General features: G+C 41.0%; 2 protein-coding genes across 2 annotated transcripts; one reads left to right on the forward strand and one right to left on the reverse strand.

The window, feature by feature from the left end:
* The first annotated feature begins 970 nt into the window (after window positions 1-970).
* LOC110503767 (mitochondrial import inner membrane translocase subunit Tim8 A) lies at window positions 971-2121 on the forward strand. Its single transcript, XM_021582283.2, has 2 exons — window positions 971-1197; window positions 1434-2121. Exons 1-2 carry the CDS (start codon window positions 1099-1101, stop codon window positions 1602-1604), a joined length of 270 nt encoding a protein of 89 aa, XP_021437958.1. The 5' UTR covers window positions 971-1098; the 3' UTR covers window positions 1605-2121.
* Window positions 1792-6504, reverse strand: il4i1 (interleukin 4 induced 1). Its single transcript, XM_036961927.1, has 8 exons — window positions 6018-6504; window positions 5624-5726; window positions 4354-4568; window positions 4053-4165; window positions 3640-3841; window positions 3424-3492; window positions 3165-3301; window positions 1792-3060 (listed from the first exon to the last, which is right to left on the reverse strand). Exons 1-8 carry the CDS (start codon window positions 6051-6053, stop codon window positions 2298-2300), a joined length of 1638 nt encoding a protein of 545 aa, XP_036817822.1. The 5' UTR covers window positions 6054-6504; the 3' UTR covers window positions 1792-2297.
* Between the last annotated feature and the right edge of the window lie 8803 nt (window positions 6505-15307).

Here is a 15307-nt window from a genome sequence, read left to right on the forward strand (position 1 = left end):
CTACTGCCTCTAATCGGCTTCCATTTGTAAACCAGAAGCCATGGACCCAACCAGAAGCCATGGATTAGCAGAACAGGAAAAGGGTCCAATTCACGCACCTATCAAGAGAACATCCCTGGTCCTCCCTGCTGCCTCCAATCTGGTGGACTAACTAAACACAAATGCTTAATTTGTAAAAATGAATTCTGAGTGTTGGAGTGTGCCCCTGGCTTTCCTTAAATAAATAGAAAATACAATAGTGCCATCTGGTTTGCTTAATATAAGGAATTTTATACTTAAGTATATTTAAAAACAAATACTTTTAGACTTTTACTCAAGTAGTATTTTACTGGGTAACTTTCACTTTTATTTGAGTCATTTTCTATTAAGGTATCTTTACTTTTACTCAAGTATGACAATTGGGCACATTTTCAACCACTGTGAAAATGCTAATATACTATAGGTACTATTGACTTGCATTGGATTTGTGCCTCAAATGCCATACCTTGTCCATATACTTGCTTACAGGGTAAGGAAACCAATATGTAATTTGGGAGAACTATCCCCTTAACATAATCTATCCATTAGATTGTTTTAAAGGTGCAATATGCAGAAACCATTCTCTGGAATTGTTTGCCTCATTTCAGTTTGTGACAAAACAAACAAGTATAGTGTAGAAGTATAGTATCATCTAAACCGTTGTGAAATATATTGTATTTTCAGCAGTTTGAAACGGGTATACAAGAAAAAAGTAAAAGATGCCAAAACAAAACATTAGAAGGGGAAGCATAGAAATATCGCACAAAGAACAGATCTGCCGCTTCTTAGAATTGATTTCAACGAGAATGACAGATCTTTAACTCACAATTATATGTGAATTTGGTCAAGTCGCCGAACAAGTTACATATCGTGGCTTTAAAACAAATGGGTTGGCCTTACTTAAATGAAAAGCTGAACATTGAAATGATTGGAGAGTCATGACTCGTGTGTTAGTCAACTATCTTGGTAACGGAGCAAACTACAACAAACCACTGAGCAAAAAAACGCACGAGCCTACAGAGGTCATTCTCCGCTCTACTGGTTGAATTAACCCGACCGTAACCAATCCCTGTTACTGCAATGGACGGCTTTGATTTAAATTCGTCAGAAAAGGCTGATGCTTCAGAGCTCCAAAGGATGATCGCAATTGAACAACAGAAAGCGCAGTTTCAGGCCCAGGTAGGTAGTTTAGCTACACACAGCAGCAGCCATGCTACGGAGTTAGCTAGCTAACGCTAGCTACATTAACTGTATTTTGAACTGTATCCTGCATGTGTTATTTTATTACACCATCAAACGTGTTCTCAGAATGGACAAACCAAATTGCGAGTTGATTACGAAATAATATATTTATGTTTTGAGACCTCCATACGGAAATTGACTTAACGTTAGCTGATTCATTGCTTCTTTTGAAGGTGCATAACTTCACAGATGTCTGCTGGGACAAGTGCATGGAGGGGAGCCCGAGTTCAAAAATGGATTCACGGACAGAGACTTGCCTCGTGAACTGTGTTGACCGCTTCATTGACACTACCTTGTCAATAACCAACCGGTTCACGCAGATGGTGCAGAAGGGTGCCCATTGATGGGAGCTAGACTATGGGAAAAATACTTTTATTTTGTAAAAGAACTGTGTTTTATTTTGTAAAAGAACTGTGCATTATGTTTCCTTTATGTCTCGAACCCCTAACACCATTGCCTAATATGCTGATATGCCACAGTACAATTATTAAAGAGGTAGGCCTAAATTGGACATGATATAGAATCACAACGTTTTTGGTTGCAATACGGCTTTATTAAAATAACATTTTTTAAAAAGAGGCCCAAGAACTACACCTACACCATGCTGCTCATTACATCTATGTAACGTATGTGTGACATCATCATTTTACATAGTTTTCTTTCCTACAATACTTTAGTATGTGTAACAAAATTGCCATTTTAAAACAGTACACACAAAAATAATAAAGTTTAGAAAGGGGAAAAGGTATGAACAATATGCCCTGAAGAGTACTTGTAAATAGGCCAGTAAACCTGTTCAGTTCTGTTTCATTTCATCCACACTCATCTCATCATGTTGTGCCATTCATATTGAGTAAAGCAGAACACATGTATACTAGCGAATGCATCATCAGACAGTACTAAAAAACGTTACAAAATTGTATTGTTTTTGGTTTGGCCATTGAATTTCATCATTTCGTTTGTCAACATTCAACCTTTAATCATGGCTTCTCAAGCTATTCAAAATACAATCGATGTCCCCAGGCCCCAGATGTCTATCATGCCAGGTTACTTATGTTCCTGGCTGCCCTTAGTGCAGATTTCATGGCAGTCTCGATCCAAGCGTGAGGTAGGGCCGTATGCTCCCCAGCAAAGTGGACTCTGCTCTCATTCCTGAACAGGTCCGAGGCGTAGTCCGTCTGCTGGTAAGGTGTGTAAATGGCAAAAGCCCCCAGGCTGAAGGGATCCAGCCCCCACTTCTTCACCAACCCTCCAGTGCAGAGAGGTCGTATAGCCTCCCCATGGATCTTTACCAGGTCATCCAGCACCAAGGCCTTCAGTTCATCCTCGCTGACCCCCTGGAACAGAGTGGAGTCATCGGAGCAGGTGTAGGAAGCCAGGAGAGCCCCCCCAGCCGTGCCTGGGAAGCTGTGGCTAGGGTAGTAGATGAAACGAGAGGGGAGATCTGTGATGCTCTTCCCCCCTTTGATGCCCTCCTTTTCCCAGAATCTCTCACTGAAGCTGAGGACCACCTTGGTGGAGCTGGCGTAGTGCACGGACCGCAGGGCCTCCATCTTCTGGGGTGACAGCGGGGGTTGGAAATCCATGAAGAGGGTAGCCTTCGCTGTAGCTGTCACCAGGGCATAGTCTACTGTAAGGTTGGTCAGGGAGGATGGATTGCGCCAGTCCTGGTAGGATACGGTTACGTTGCTGCTGGTTTGACTGATGAGTCGGACCTTGGAGTTGAGAAGAATGGTACTGTTGAGGGCCTGGTAAAATGCCCTTGGTAAATGGTCAAACCCATCAGTGATCTCGTAATAGCTGAAAAACAGAGAACATTCCACTACTTTAATACACTACTTAAAAAACACTAGATGTAGGGCGGGGTGTCTAATTTGGTTATATGTGCATAATGCTGTTCTTACACAGTGTTGTCGTTAATATCTGACTGAATATACAGCATCTCAGTAAGTGATGCGTAGAAGAGGCTGTTCTCATTCAGGATATCTCCAATCATGCGCATGGCACCACGACTCAGGTTCCCCTCCTTCACTAGATACTCCTATCAGAAATCAACACTTATTAAAATTGCTGAATAAGGCAAAGTGCACACCAATTTAGCCTATAACAATAATCCTGCATCTTGTCTGATGGTTACCTATAAGCAACCAAGTGTTTTCTTACCTTGACTGAGTACGAGTCATATTTTCTCAACATGGCCTCGCAGCCAGCTGTCTTGATATCATCCCTTATCTACAACAAATCATTTGTAAAACATATTTGTTATAACTGTGTTATGTGACACACTGTACCTGTATATAAAATAACATTTAACATTACACAGTGTTCCACCACAGGAGTCTAATGCTGTGTTTGGAGCCCCCTTCCCTTTGCACACACCTTCCACAGGGCCAAGTCGAAGAGCTGACCAGCCGATTTTCCCCTTTCCTTGTCAGTCAAGGGATAGTTCAGCACGTCTGGGTTCTCTTTAACCGTATATGTTTTCTGTAGCAACCCGTTCACATAGTAATATGTGTTGATATCATCCTGGATAAATGGATTCAGTCCAAGGCCCATTTTTAATGCAAATGATAAAAGAATTCTGTTGAATGAAAAATGCCATAGTTAACTTTGTTTTGATGGTTAAAGTAAACACCTGCTATCATTCTTATGCAAATATATAGGACATGCACCTGTATCAGATCATGATTCATTTGAGAGGATGCTTGACCTCTTTTCAACAATAACATATGAAGAGAGGGGATAAGAGATCGCTACCTATTTCATGTGGTAGGACAATAGGCCTAACTCACTTGTGAAAGCTAGGGATCCTCATAGCACCCAGTTCTGCATACCATCCCTCTCTTCTATTTCTGTAGGTCTCCACCCGTCCTCCAATTCGACCACTTGCCTCTATTAAAGTCACCTTGTCCCCAAAAAAATATATCAGTTTCCCCCTTTTACACTGTAGGCTTATTATTAGTCATAACCAGATAATTACAATACTGACACTAAATTAATTTCTGAGTATGTCAATCATACGTCAATTAGCATATGTCAATGTTGTTCATTGTGTTGACATTGATACAGTAAATGTTATGAAATATACTGTACCTTGTGCCCTGCGTCCTCCAGAAACTTTGCTGCAGTCAGTCCAGCAATACCACCACCGACGATGGCAATACGATGAGGTGTCTTTGTGAAGGGAAGACCTCTGTTCACAATTTCATGGAGTTCGGCATAGTCTGAATCTTGCAGGCAGTCAAAAAGAGGATCTTCAATGTATCCATTGACACTGAAAACTATGACCACAACTATAGCGACAGGAACTGGAAAAGAAATAAGTAATTGTTTAATAGGCCTACAGGCTTCAAATATAAGAAACATGTAAAAATGTCTTTTTAAAAAGGGCTACAGAGGGATATATGTTTTTAAAGTATAGGCAATATACATGGATGGCATGCAGTCTGTGGGGCTATTCTTGTTTTCACCCCAAAATCACAAAACTAGATTTAGAATGACTTTTAGAATGTTCCTGAACAACATCCCCTTTTCTACTTCCCAATAAGTTGTTGGAATTCAACAAAAAGTTTTTCCAAAAGTAATTTATTGTATTTGGAATTCCCCATAAGCAGTGGTGTAAAGTACTTAAGTTAAAATACTTTCAAGTACGACTTAAGTCGTTTTTTTGGTATCTGTACTATACTTTTACTATTTATATTTTTTGACAACTTTTACTTTTACTCCACTACATTCCTAAAGAAAATAATGTACTTTCTACTCCATACATTTTCTCTGACACCCAAAAGTACTCGTTACATCTTGAATGCTTAGCAGGACAGGAAAAGTGTCCAATTCACGCAAAATCTCTGGTCATCCCCACTGCATCTGATCTGGCGTGACTCACTAAACACAAATGCTTTGTTTGTAAATTATGTCTGAGTGAGAGTGTGCCCCTGGCTATCCGTGCATTAAAAAATAAAATGAAAAAATCGTGCCGTCTGGTTTGATTAACATAAGTTATTTGAAATTATTTATACTTTTACTTTTAATAATTAAGTATATTTAAAACCAAATACTTTCAGACTTTTACTCAAGTAGTATTTTACTGGGTGACTTTCACTTTTATTTTAGTCCTTTTCTATTAAGGTATCTTTACTTTTACTCAAGTATGACAATTGAGCACTTTTTCCACCACTGCCCATAAGGTGAAGCACTACTTGTTGTTCTGACAGTAGTCCCAATGTATTTCTGGACTCCCTGACACAATGAATTTTTACAAATTCTTCAAATAAACAAAAATATAGGCTATACACTTTGATCACAAGTCAATTTGTCATTATAACTAAGCTAAAGTCAGATGAAGAAAAAGGAAAATACTTACAATATTTGCACAACGCCACATAGGGTATCATCTTGACTCCTAAACCCAGACTCCTTGCCTTCCCTTTTCTAGTGATGCTGACGCCCACCGGAGAAATAGAAACCTAAAGCGAAACGTGGAGGCGAGTACTGTAGCCTAGATAATGTGATTGACTTTGTTTTACTAAATTAAATTAATATTATGAATGTTATATAACATTGAAAGTCCCCCCTCCCCAAAACCCAGCAAAATCTAGTTACACATTTGTTTTCGTTGCGAATTAAATTAAGAACATTAATTTGCGAATCATGCATAACGACGTACATTTAAACACCTATTCATGTATGTATAACTCATTAGACCTACACCCTTAAACTGAGATACAGGTAGGCTACCTTCATGGGAAACGACTCACCTTCATCAATGGTAACTTCTCAAAAGCAATATGCATGAATGAAACAAATATCTCTGAGCTATGTAGCTTAGCTATTTTCCTTCGCCTAAATCTTTTCTAGGATTCTTACAAGTTGGTGTCTTACCATGAATGACTAGACTGGAAATCACACATGGTATGTGTGAAATTGCACCCAGCGTATTTTAATGAGGGACCTATTTGGGCTTCTGAGGTCGGAAAGGAATATTTTCCCACACCGGCTCGAGATTCAACCACACTGAACAAATTAGATTAGTGAGGTTTACTATTCACCAGCATACCTCATTTCCCCCTTCCCACCAACATAATATATGTTTTATAGTGCATTTTAGTGTCTCCTGAAGTCCACCTTGCCTTACCTAACCTGAGATAGAGAAATTATATTTTAAAATTCGAAGAAAAGGTTCTATAGTGAGTTATTTAATTGGATACATACATTGAAGGTTAGGTTAAATAAATCGGAACGTCTACTCACCTTACTGTGATGTCAATTGGATAAGCCTGTCTTCTTTTATAGTGCAGGAAGAGTGCAATCGAAAGCAAACGCGAACGTTTCAAAAGGGTTGCATCAATTCCTTTATTTACGTAAATTGAGAATTGGATACATATCAAGAAGGACTTGATAAGCCTTTTAAATTATGTGATGTAAACAGTCAGCAACACATTAACTGTGATAATGCAATGAATGTGCTCCACAATGCACCTTTCACCAGGCATAATATCTTGATTGCTATGTTTTTTTTTTATATTACTCTTTATAACAAAAAATGGTCATGATGAACAGAAAAAAAACAAGATGAAAATATATCTCCCCAAATGTTTTGCACTCCCTTGACTCCATTAAGGTGCGTCCCAATGGCACCCTATTCCCCACATCGCCCTATGAGTCCTGGTCAAAAGTAGTGTACTGCAACGGGAAAAGGGTGTCATTTGGGATGCACCCAAACTTTGCCATTCACTTGGATTTTATTCTATTGGGTGTTGTAGACAGATTGGCATTTGAGCCTGTTTAAAGCTAGAATCCTTAATTGAAACAATAACAAAGTGGACACACTGCCTCTGTGTTAGTAAAAAGCTGAGCAATGGGTCTGGAGAACTATAACCACTCTCAAACGTATTAATATAACTTATTGGTTAATTGCACACAAGGTTCTACTGAAATTTGTCTTCTGCTTTTAACCCAACCACTCCGAAAGACACACATACAGGTTTTGGAGAGGTGCGGGGGGCTGCTTTAGTAGGCACCGGGGAGCTGTTCTTGCCTTGCTCAAGGGCACAACGGCAGGCAATGGCATCTAAGATTTGATACCAGCAACCTTCCAGTTGTCAGTTCACTTCCCATCAGTATGGATACATGGACTGACCATTATGCATTATGTGAAAATTATCATTTTAACTATGTTTTGAGGCTATACAGGGTTTGTTTAAATTTACATAGTTTACAAACATTTCAGTAAAACAAGCTTATATTTGGGGTTCTGATTGGGTACGAGAATTGAACTAAGCGCACAAGGAATTTAGGTTTTATTTTTAGATTATATTCTTCAAGAATCATATAATATTATGATGTAGGCTTTAAGGATTCTAGCTTTAAGCCTTTCCCACGCTACATTGTGCCACATTGATGTTCTTTGTGGCATCTTTTTTAAGGTCATCTGAGCAGCCGATGAACCTCTAGAGTAGTTTATTTCAACAGCGGAAGTAGAGCCACATGAGTCATATCAAATGTATTCTTCGCAAACACAGTTTACAGCAGGTATAAAAGGTGCAGCAAAATGATTATGTGCTAGTTCCCTCAACAGTGCAGTACGTACATTTATCAATAATCAATAATAACAATGAAAAGAGTCAAGTCAAAAATAAGATGTAGTAGAAGTAATATAAGAGGTAGTATGCGTAGTAATAATGGACTGGATTTACACTGTATTTACAAATATAAATTGGGTAGTGGAATCAATAGTATATATTAGAACAGCAGCGTTGACTGTGTGTGTGTGTGTGTGTGTGTGTGTGTGTGTGTGTGTGTGTGTGTAGTCAGTGAAAACTATTTCTAAGATGCATATATACTCTTAGAAGAAAATGAGCTCTCTAGAACCTAAAGGGTTGTCCCCATAACCCTATGAAGAACCTTTTTAGTTTCAGGTTAACCATTTGGGGTTCAATGTAGAATCCCTTTCCACAGAGGATTCTACATGGAACCCAAAAGGGTTTCAGCAAAAGCTTTTTCTAGAAGTACAGTCTCTAAGGTGCAGGTCTGTGCAGGGAAACAGCTAGGTTTTGCTTTTCAGCAGTCTGATGGCCTGGTGGCTGAAGCTGTCACGGAGCCTTTTGGTCAAAAACCTGATATTCCAATACCGCTTGCCAGATGGTAACAGAGTGAAAAATATGTGGCTTGGGTGACTGGATTCCTTGACGATCTTTCATGCCTTCCTCGGACACTGCATGGTGTAGATGTTCTAGAGGGCAGGGAGTTCACCCCCAGTAATCTATTGGGTCGTCCGCACAACCCTCATTAGGGCCTTCTGGTTGAGGGCGGATTAGTTTCCGTACCAGGTGATGATGCAGCCTGTGAAGATGCTCTTGATTGTGCAGCTTTAGAACTTGTTTAGGGTCCGAGGGCCACATTTCTTCAGGTGCCTGCTGCATCTTCTTCACCACGTGGTGTGATTGGACCATGTCATGTTCTCTGTGAAGTGCACGCCGAGGAACTTTAAGCTTTTGACTTTCTCCACTGCAGCCCAGTCGATGTCAATAGGGGGCTGCTCTTCCCCATGTTTCCTGTAGTCCACTATCAGCTCCTTGGTTTTGCAGACGTTGAGGGAGAGGCTGTTTTCCTGGCACCACTGTGCCATGGCTGTAACCTCCTCCCTGTAGGCTGTCTCGTCCCCGTCGACGATCAGGCCCAACCCTGTCTTGTTGTCGGCAAACATATTGATGGTTTTGGAGTCATGTGTGGCCACGCAGTCATGGGTGTACAGAAAGTACAGTAGGGGGCTGAGCTGTAGTCGATGAACAGCCTTATCACATAGGTGTTCCTCTAGCCCAGGTGGGGTAGAGCAATGTGTGGTGTGCAGCGGCAATACTATAACACTAGTTGTAGTACACTAGACTATTACAACACTGCAAAAGGTATAGACAATGATCCGATTAATCAGATTTGGTAGTACAGTAGCTCCATGTTTCTTGTGCCTATGAGGTATACAGTACCAATTAAAAGTTTGGACACACCTACTCATTCAAAGGTTTTTATTTACAGTGCCTTGCGAAAGTATTCGGCCCCCTTGAACTTTGCGACCTTTTGCCGCATTTCAGGCTTCAAACATAAAGATATAAAACTGTATTTTTTTGTGAAGAATCAACAACAAGTGGGACACAATCATGAAGTGGTTGACATTTATTGAATATTTCAAACTTTTTTAACAAATCAAAAACTGAAAAATTGGGCGTGCAAAATTATTCAGCCCCCTTAAGTTAATACTTTGTAGCGCCACCTTTTGCTGCGATTACAGCTGTAAGTCGCTTGGGGTATGTCTCTATCAGTTTTGCACATCGAGAGACTGACATTTTTTCCCATTCCTCCTTGCAAAACAGCTCGAGCTCAGTGAGGTTGGATGGAGAGCATTTGTGAACAGCAGTTTTCAGTTCTTTCCACAGATTCTCGATTGGATTCAGGTCTGGACTTTGACTTGGCCATTCTAACACCTGGATATGTTTATTTTTGAACCATTCCATTGTAGATTTTGCTTTATGTTTTGGATCATTGTCTTGTTGTAAGACAAATCTCCGTCCCAGTCTCAGGTCTTTTGCAGACTACATCATCATTCTTCCAGAATGGTCCTGTATTTGGCTCCATCCATCTTCCCATCAATTTTAACCATCTTCCCTGTCCCTGCTGAAGAAAAGCAGGCCCAAACCATGATGCTGCCACCACCATGTTTGACAGTGGGGATGGTGTGTTCAGAGTGATGAGCTGTGTTGCTTTTACGCCAAACATAACGTTTTGCATTGTTGCCAAAAAGTTACATTTTGGTTTCATCTGACCAGAGCACCTTCTTCCACATGTTTGGTGTGTCTCCCAGGTGGCTTGTGGCAAACTTTAAACAACACTTTTTATGGATATCTTTAAGAAATGGCTTTCTTCTTGCCACTCTTCCATAAAGGCCAGATTTGTGCAATATACGACTGATTGTTGTCCTATGGACAGAGTCTCCCACCTCAGCTGTAGATCTCTGCAGTTCATCCAGAGTGATCATGGGCCTCTTGGCTGCATCTCCGATCAGTCTTCTCCTTGTATGAGCTGAAAGTTTAGAGGGACGGTCAGGTCTTGGTAGATTTGCAGTGGTCTGATACTCCTTCCATTTCAATATTATCGCTTGCACAGTGCTCCTTGGGATGTTTAAAGCTTGGGAAATCTTTTTGTATCCAAATCCGGCTTTAAACTTCTTCACAACAGTATCTCGGACCTGCCTGGTGTGTTCCTTGTTCTTCATGATGCTCTCTGCGCTTTTAACGGACCTCTGAGACTATCACAGTGCAGGTGCATTTATACGGAGACTTGATTACACACAGGTGGATTGTATTTATCATCATTAGTCATTTAGGTCAACATTGGATCATTCAGAGATCCTCACTGAACTTCTGGAGAGAGTTTGCTGCACTGAAAGTAAAGGGGCTGAATAATTTTGCACGCCCAATTTTTCCGTTTTTGATTTGTTAAAAAAGTTTGAAATATCCAATAAATGTCATTCCACTTTATGATTGTGTCCCACTTGTTGTTGATTCTTCACAAAAAAATACAATTTTATATCTTTATGTTTGAAGCCTGAAATGTGGCAAAAGGTCGCAATGTTCAAGGGGGCCGAATACTTTCGCAAGGCACTGTATTTTTACTATTTTCTACATTGTAGAATAATAGTGAAGACATCACAACTATGAAATAGCACATATGGAATCCTGTAGTAACCAAAAAAGTGTTAAACAAATCAAAATATATTGTATATTCTTCAAAGTAGCCACCCTTTGCCTTGAAGGGAGACACTCAAGTTTTTTAATACTATATCTCTTGACACATTGATGAAAATAATCATGGCCTCTAAACCTTCAAGCTGCATTCCAACTAAACTAAACTACTGAATTATTCCAACTAAACTAAAAAGAGCTGCTTCATGTGCTTGGCCCTCCTATGTTGAACATAATTAATGCCTCGCTGTCCACCGGATGTGTATCAAACTCACTAAAAGTGTGAATAATAAAGCCTCTCTTGACAAAGCCAAACCTTGACCCAGAAAATATAAAAACCAATTTGCCTATATCGAATCTCCCATTCCTCTCAATTGTTTTGGGAAAAAAGCTGTTGCGTAGCAACTCATTGCCTTCCTGAAGACAAACAATGTATACAAAATGATTCAGTCTGGTTTTAGACTTCATCATAGCACGGAGATTGCACTCGTGGAGGTGGTAAGTGACCTTTTAATGACTAATGGCGTCAGACCAAGGCTCTGCATCTGTCCTTGTGCTCCTAGACCTTAGTGCTGCTTTTGATTCCATCGATCACCACATTCTTTTGGAGAGATTGGAAACCCAAATTGGTCTACACAGACAAGTTCTGGCCTAGTTTAGATCTTATCTGTCGGAAAGATATCAGTTTGTCTCTGTGGATGGTTTGTCCTACACGTACGCTACCGTCACAAGACCCAGGCAACTTTATTGTTCCTAGAATTAGAACAGCTGGAGGCAGGGCTTTCTCCTCACTGAGATTTTCTGCCTCTAACTCTATTATTGGGGCTGAGTCACTGGCTTACTGGTGCTCTTCCATGCCGTCCCTAGGAGGGGTGCGACTCTTGAGTGGGTTGAGTCACTGACGTGATCTTCCTGTCCGGGTTGGCGCCCCCCTCGGGTGCTGTGGGGGCGATCTTCGTGTTCTATACTCGGCCTTGTCTCAGAGTAGTAAGTTGGTGGTTTGAACATATCCCACTAGTGGTGTGGGGGCTGTGCTTTGGCAAAGTGGGTGGGGTTATATCCTGCCTGGTTGGCCCTGTCCGGGGGTATCGTCGGACGGGGTCATAGTGTCTCCCGACCCCTCCTGTCTCAGCCTCCCGTATTTATGCTGCAGTAGTTTATGTGTCGGCGGGCTAGGATCAGTCTGCTATATCTGGAGTATTTCTTCTGTCTTATCCGGTGCCCTGTGTGAATTTAAGTATGCTCCCTCTAACTCTTTCTTTCTTTCTCTCTTTTCTCTCTTCTTTCGGAGGACCTGAGCCCTAGGACCATGCCTCAGGACTACCTGGCCTAATGACTCTTTGATGTCCCCAGTCCACCTGCTGTCCTCAGTCCACCCCAGTCCACCTGCTGCTGCTCCAGTTTCAACTGTTCTGCCTGCGGCTATGGAACCCTGACCTGTTCACCGGACGTGCTACCTTGTCCCAGACCTGCTGTTTTAGACTCTCTCTCTCTCTCTCTCTCTCTCTCTCTCTCTCTCTCTCTACCGCACCTGCTGTCTCTAACACTGAATGACCGGCTATGAAAAGCCAACTGACATTTACTCCTGAGATGCTGACCTGTTGCACCCTCTACAATCACTGTGATTATTATTATTTGACCCTGCTGGTCATCTATGAACGTTTGAACTTCTTGGCCATGTACTGTTATAATCTCCACCCGGCACAGCCAGAAGAGGACTGGCCACCCCTCAGAGTCTGGTTCCTCTCTCGGTTTCTCCCTAGGTTTCTGCCTTTCTAGGGAGTTTTTCCTAGCCACTGTGTTTCTACATCAGCATTGCTTGCTGTTTGGGGTTTAAGGCTGAGTCACGAACGTTGTTGTAAGAATCGGACCAAAATGCAGCGTGGTTTGGGTTCATCATCTTTATTACGTGAACCGGCAATGCACGAACGTGAAGCTATGCAGTGCTCAAGGCAACTATACACAAACAAGATCCCACAACAAACAGGTGGGAAAAGGCTGCCTAAGTATGATCCCCAATCAGAGACAACGATAGACAGCTGCCTCTGATTGGGAACCATACCAGGCCAACTTAGAAATAAAGAAACTAGAATGCCCACCCTAGTCACACCCCGACCTAACCAAAATAGAGAATAAAGGTCAGGGCATGACACCGGGTTTCTGCATAGCACTTTGTGACATCGGCTGATGTAAAAAGGACTTTATAAATACATTTGATTGATTGACATATCCTGGAGGTGTGTTTTGGGTCATTGTCCAAATGACAAATGATAGTCCCACTAAGCGCAAACCAGATGGGATGGCGTATCGCTGCAGAATGCTGTGGTAGCCATGCTGATTAAGAGTACCTTGAATTCTAAATAAATCCCTGACAGTGTCACCAGCAAAGTGACCCCACACCATCACACCTCCTCCTCCATGCTTCACGGTGGCAACCACACATGCAGAGATCATCCGTTCACCTACTGTGCATCTTACAAAGACACAGAGGTTGAAAACCTAATCTCAGACCAAAGGACAGATTTCCACCGGTCTAATGTCCATTGCTCATGTTTCTTGGCCTAAGCAAGTCTCTTCTTATTATTGGTGTCCTTTAGTAGTGGTTCCTTTGCAGCAATTCGACCATGAAGGCCTGATTCACACAGTCTCCTCTGAACAATTGATGTTGAGATGTGTCTGTTACTCAGTGAAGCATTTATTTGGCCTGCAATCTGAGGTGCAGTTAACTCTAATGAATTTATCCTCTGCAGCAGAGGTAAATCTGGGTCTTCCTGTGGTGGTCCTCATGATAGCCAGTTTCATAGTGCTTGATGAAACTTGCAAAGTTCTTGACATTTTCCGTATTGACTGACCTTCATCTCTTAAAGTAATGATGGACTGTTGTTTTTCTTTTCTATTTTAAACTGTTCTTGCCATAATATGATCTTGGTCTTTTACCAAATAGGACTATCTTCTTTATACCACCCCTACCTTGTCACAACACAACTGATTGGCTCAAACAGATGGCTTCATTTAAACATTTTTAAAGGACCTCATTGTTGTGGGTAGCTGAAAGTTACACAACAATATTGCTCACATTCTTCACATACTGTAATAAGTCACCATGTGGTTATTTGAACAATGAGCAAAAACCTGCCTTGACTGATTCATGATTAAAATCTTGACATTTGCCTGGATGGCTTTTTACTGGCTGTGGGTATAGTCGACAGCTTAGCATTTGAGTTCATAGACATTTTCCACACTTCATTGTGCCACATTGATTTCCTGTGTGGCATATTTTCTCAGGTAATCTGAGCAGCCTCTGAACAACTGAACATTGCTAAAGGACATTAGTATAGCAATAGAATAGATAATGTCATGTAAACAATGTCATCCCAATGCTACAGGGCCCAGGCTACATTAACAGTGTAGCCTACCATGCACACTCAATTGCCTCTCTATACCTAACCCAAACACGTGGAATATCAGTTTAATTATGACTGTTTCTTTGACTGTTTTTAAAGAAAGTATTATTATCGAATCATCTTGGATATCTGACAAGACAATAACATTTTTCATATAGTGACCTGACCAAGCAGTGACATCAATCATGTTTATTCAGATGCAGCTATGACCAGTTGTGGCAGTCACAGATAAAAATGCATTTAATTTATCATCTTTATGACTAAAGAATTTGGTTGCGTTCCCCGTTCCCCTGCGTTCCCCTGTTTAGACGTTGCATGTATCAACCAATGGCTGCGTGCTACGTCATCGACTGTCAGATCGCTTTAACATACGATGTGGTTAGCTGATCCTGGAGTCTAGGTCGAAAATATAATAATCAGGCGCCGTACCAGTAAAAGACTAGCCAATCACAATATATGACACCCTGGTTTGCGCACCTTTGAAGTTCAGATGGGAACAGCTAGGCCTAATCGTTGGAATAGTGACTGAAGTCTGGACACTGACTGTAGGCCTCACATGTAGCCTCTTACAATATGAACTCCTACAGAATTAAGTATTATTTGGAATAAAAATGTTCAGCAAATGTTAATTTTGTCTCGGGAACAGGAGTAGAGAAATATGATTTATTTCTTTCAGCATCCTGAGAGAATGTGAATGCACGCTCAGGGACGGTGTTGTGTAGCCTAAACATGAAAAAAAGCTGACAGTAGAAAGGTTTCCTTCCAGATTGTCATGCGAATATACTAAAATCTCCATACAATAATATGCGCATTTTCCCAATAGAGATGTGTTAAATAAACGGACTTTATGCGGATAAAAGGCTGTGGTGATGGTGACGTAGTGCACATAAAATTAACTTGTCCCTAAAA

The sequence above is a fragment of the Oncorhynchus mykiss genome, chromosome 24, assembly GCF_013265735.2.
Source record: "Oncorhynchus mykiss isolate Arlee chromosome 24, USDA_OmykA_1.1, whole genome shotgun sequence".
NCBI lineage: Eukaryota > Metazoa > Chordata > Actinopteri > Salmoniformes > Salmonidae > Oncorhynchus > Oncorhynchus mykiss.

What these genes read in the sequence shown, in the direction of transcription:
- LOC110503767 (XM_021582283.2), top strand. Translation starts at nt 1,099, where the DNA reads ATGGACGGCTTTGATTTAAATTCGTCAGAAAAGGCTGATGCTTCAGAG. An exon ending in AAGCGCAGTTTCAGGCCCAG is followed by an intron (nt 1,198 to 1,433) that starts GTAGGTAGTTTA and finishes CTTCTTTTGAAG; the next exon opens with GTGCATAACTTCACAGATGT.
- il4i1 (XM_036961927.1), bottom strand. Translation starts at nt 6,053, where the DNA reads ATGCATATTGCTTTTGAGAAGTTACCATTGATGAAG. An exon ending in TGTGGCGTTGTGCAAATATT is followed by an intron (nt 4,569 to 5,623) that starts GTAAGTATTTTC and finishes TTTCTTTTCCAG; the next exon opens with TTCCTGTCGCTATAGTTGTG. An exon ending in ATGACTCGTACTCAGTCAAG is followed by an intron (nt 3,302 to 3,423) that starts GTAAGAAAACAC and finishes GATTTCTGATAG; the next exon opens with GAGTATCTAGTGAAGGAGGG.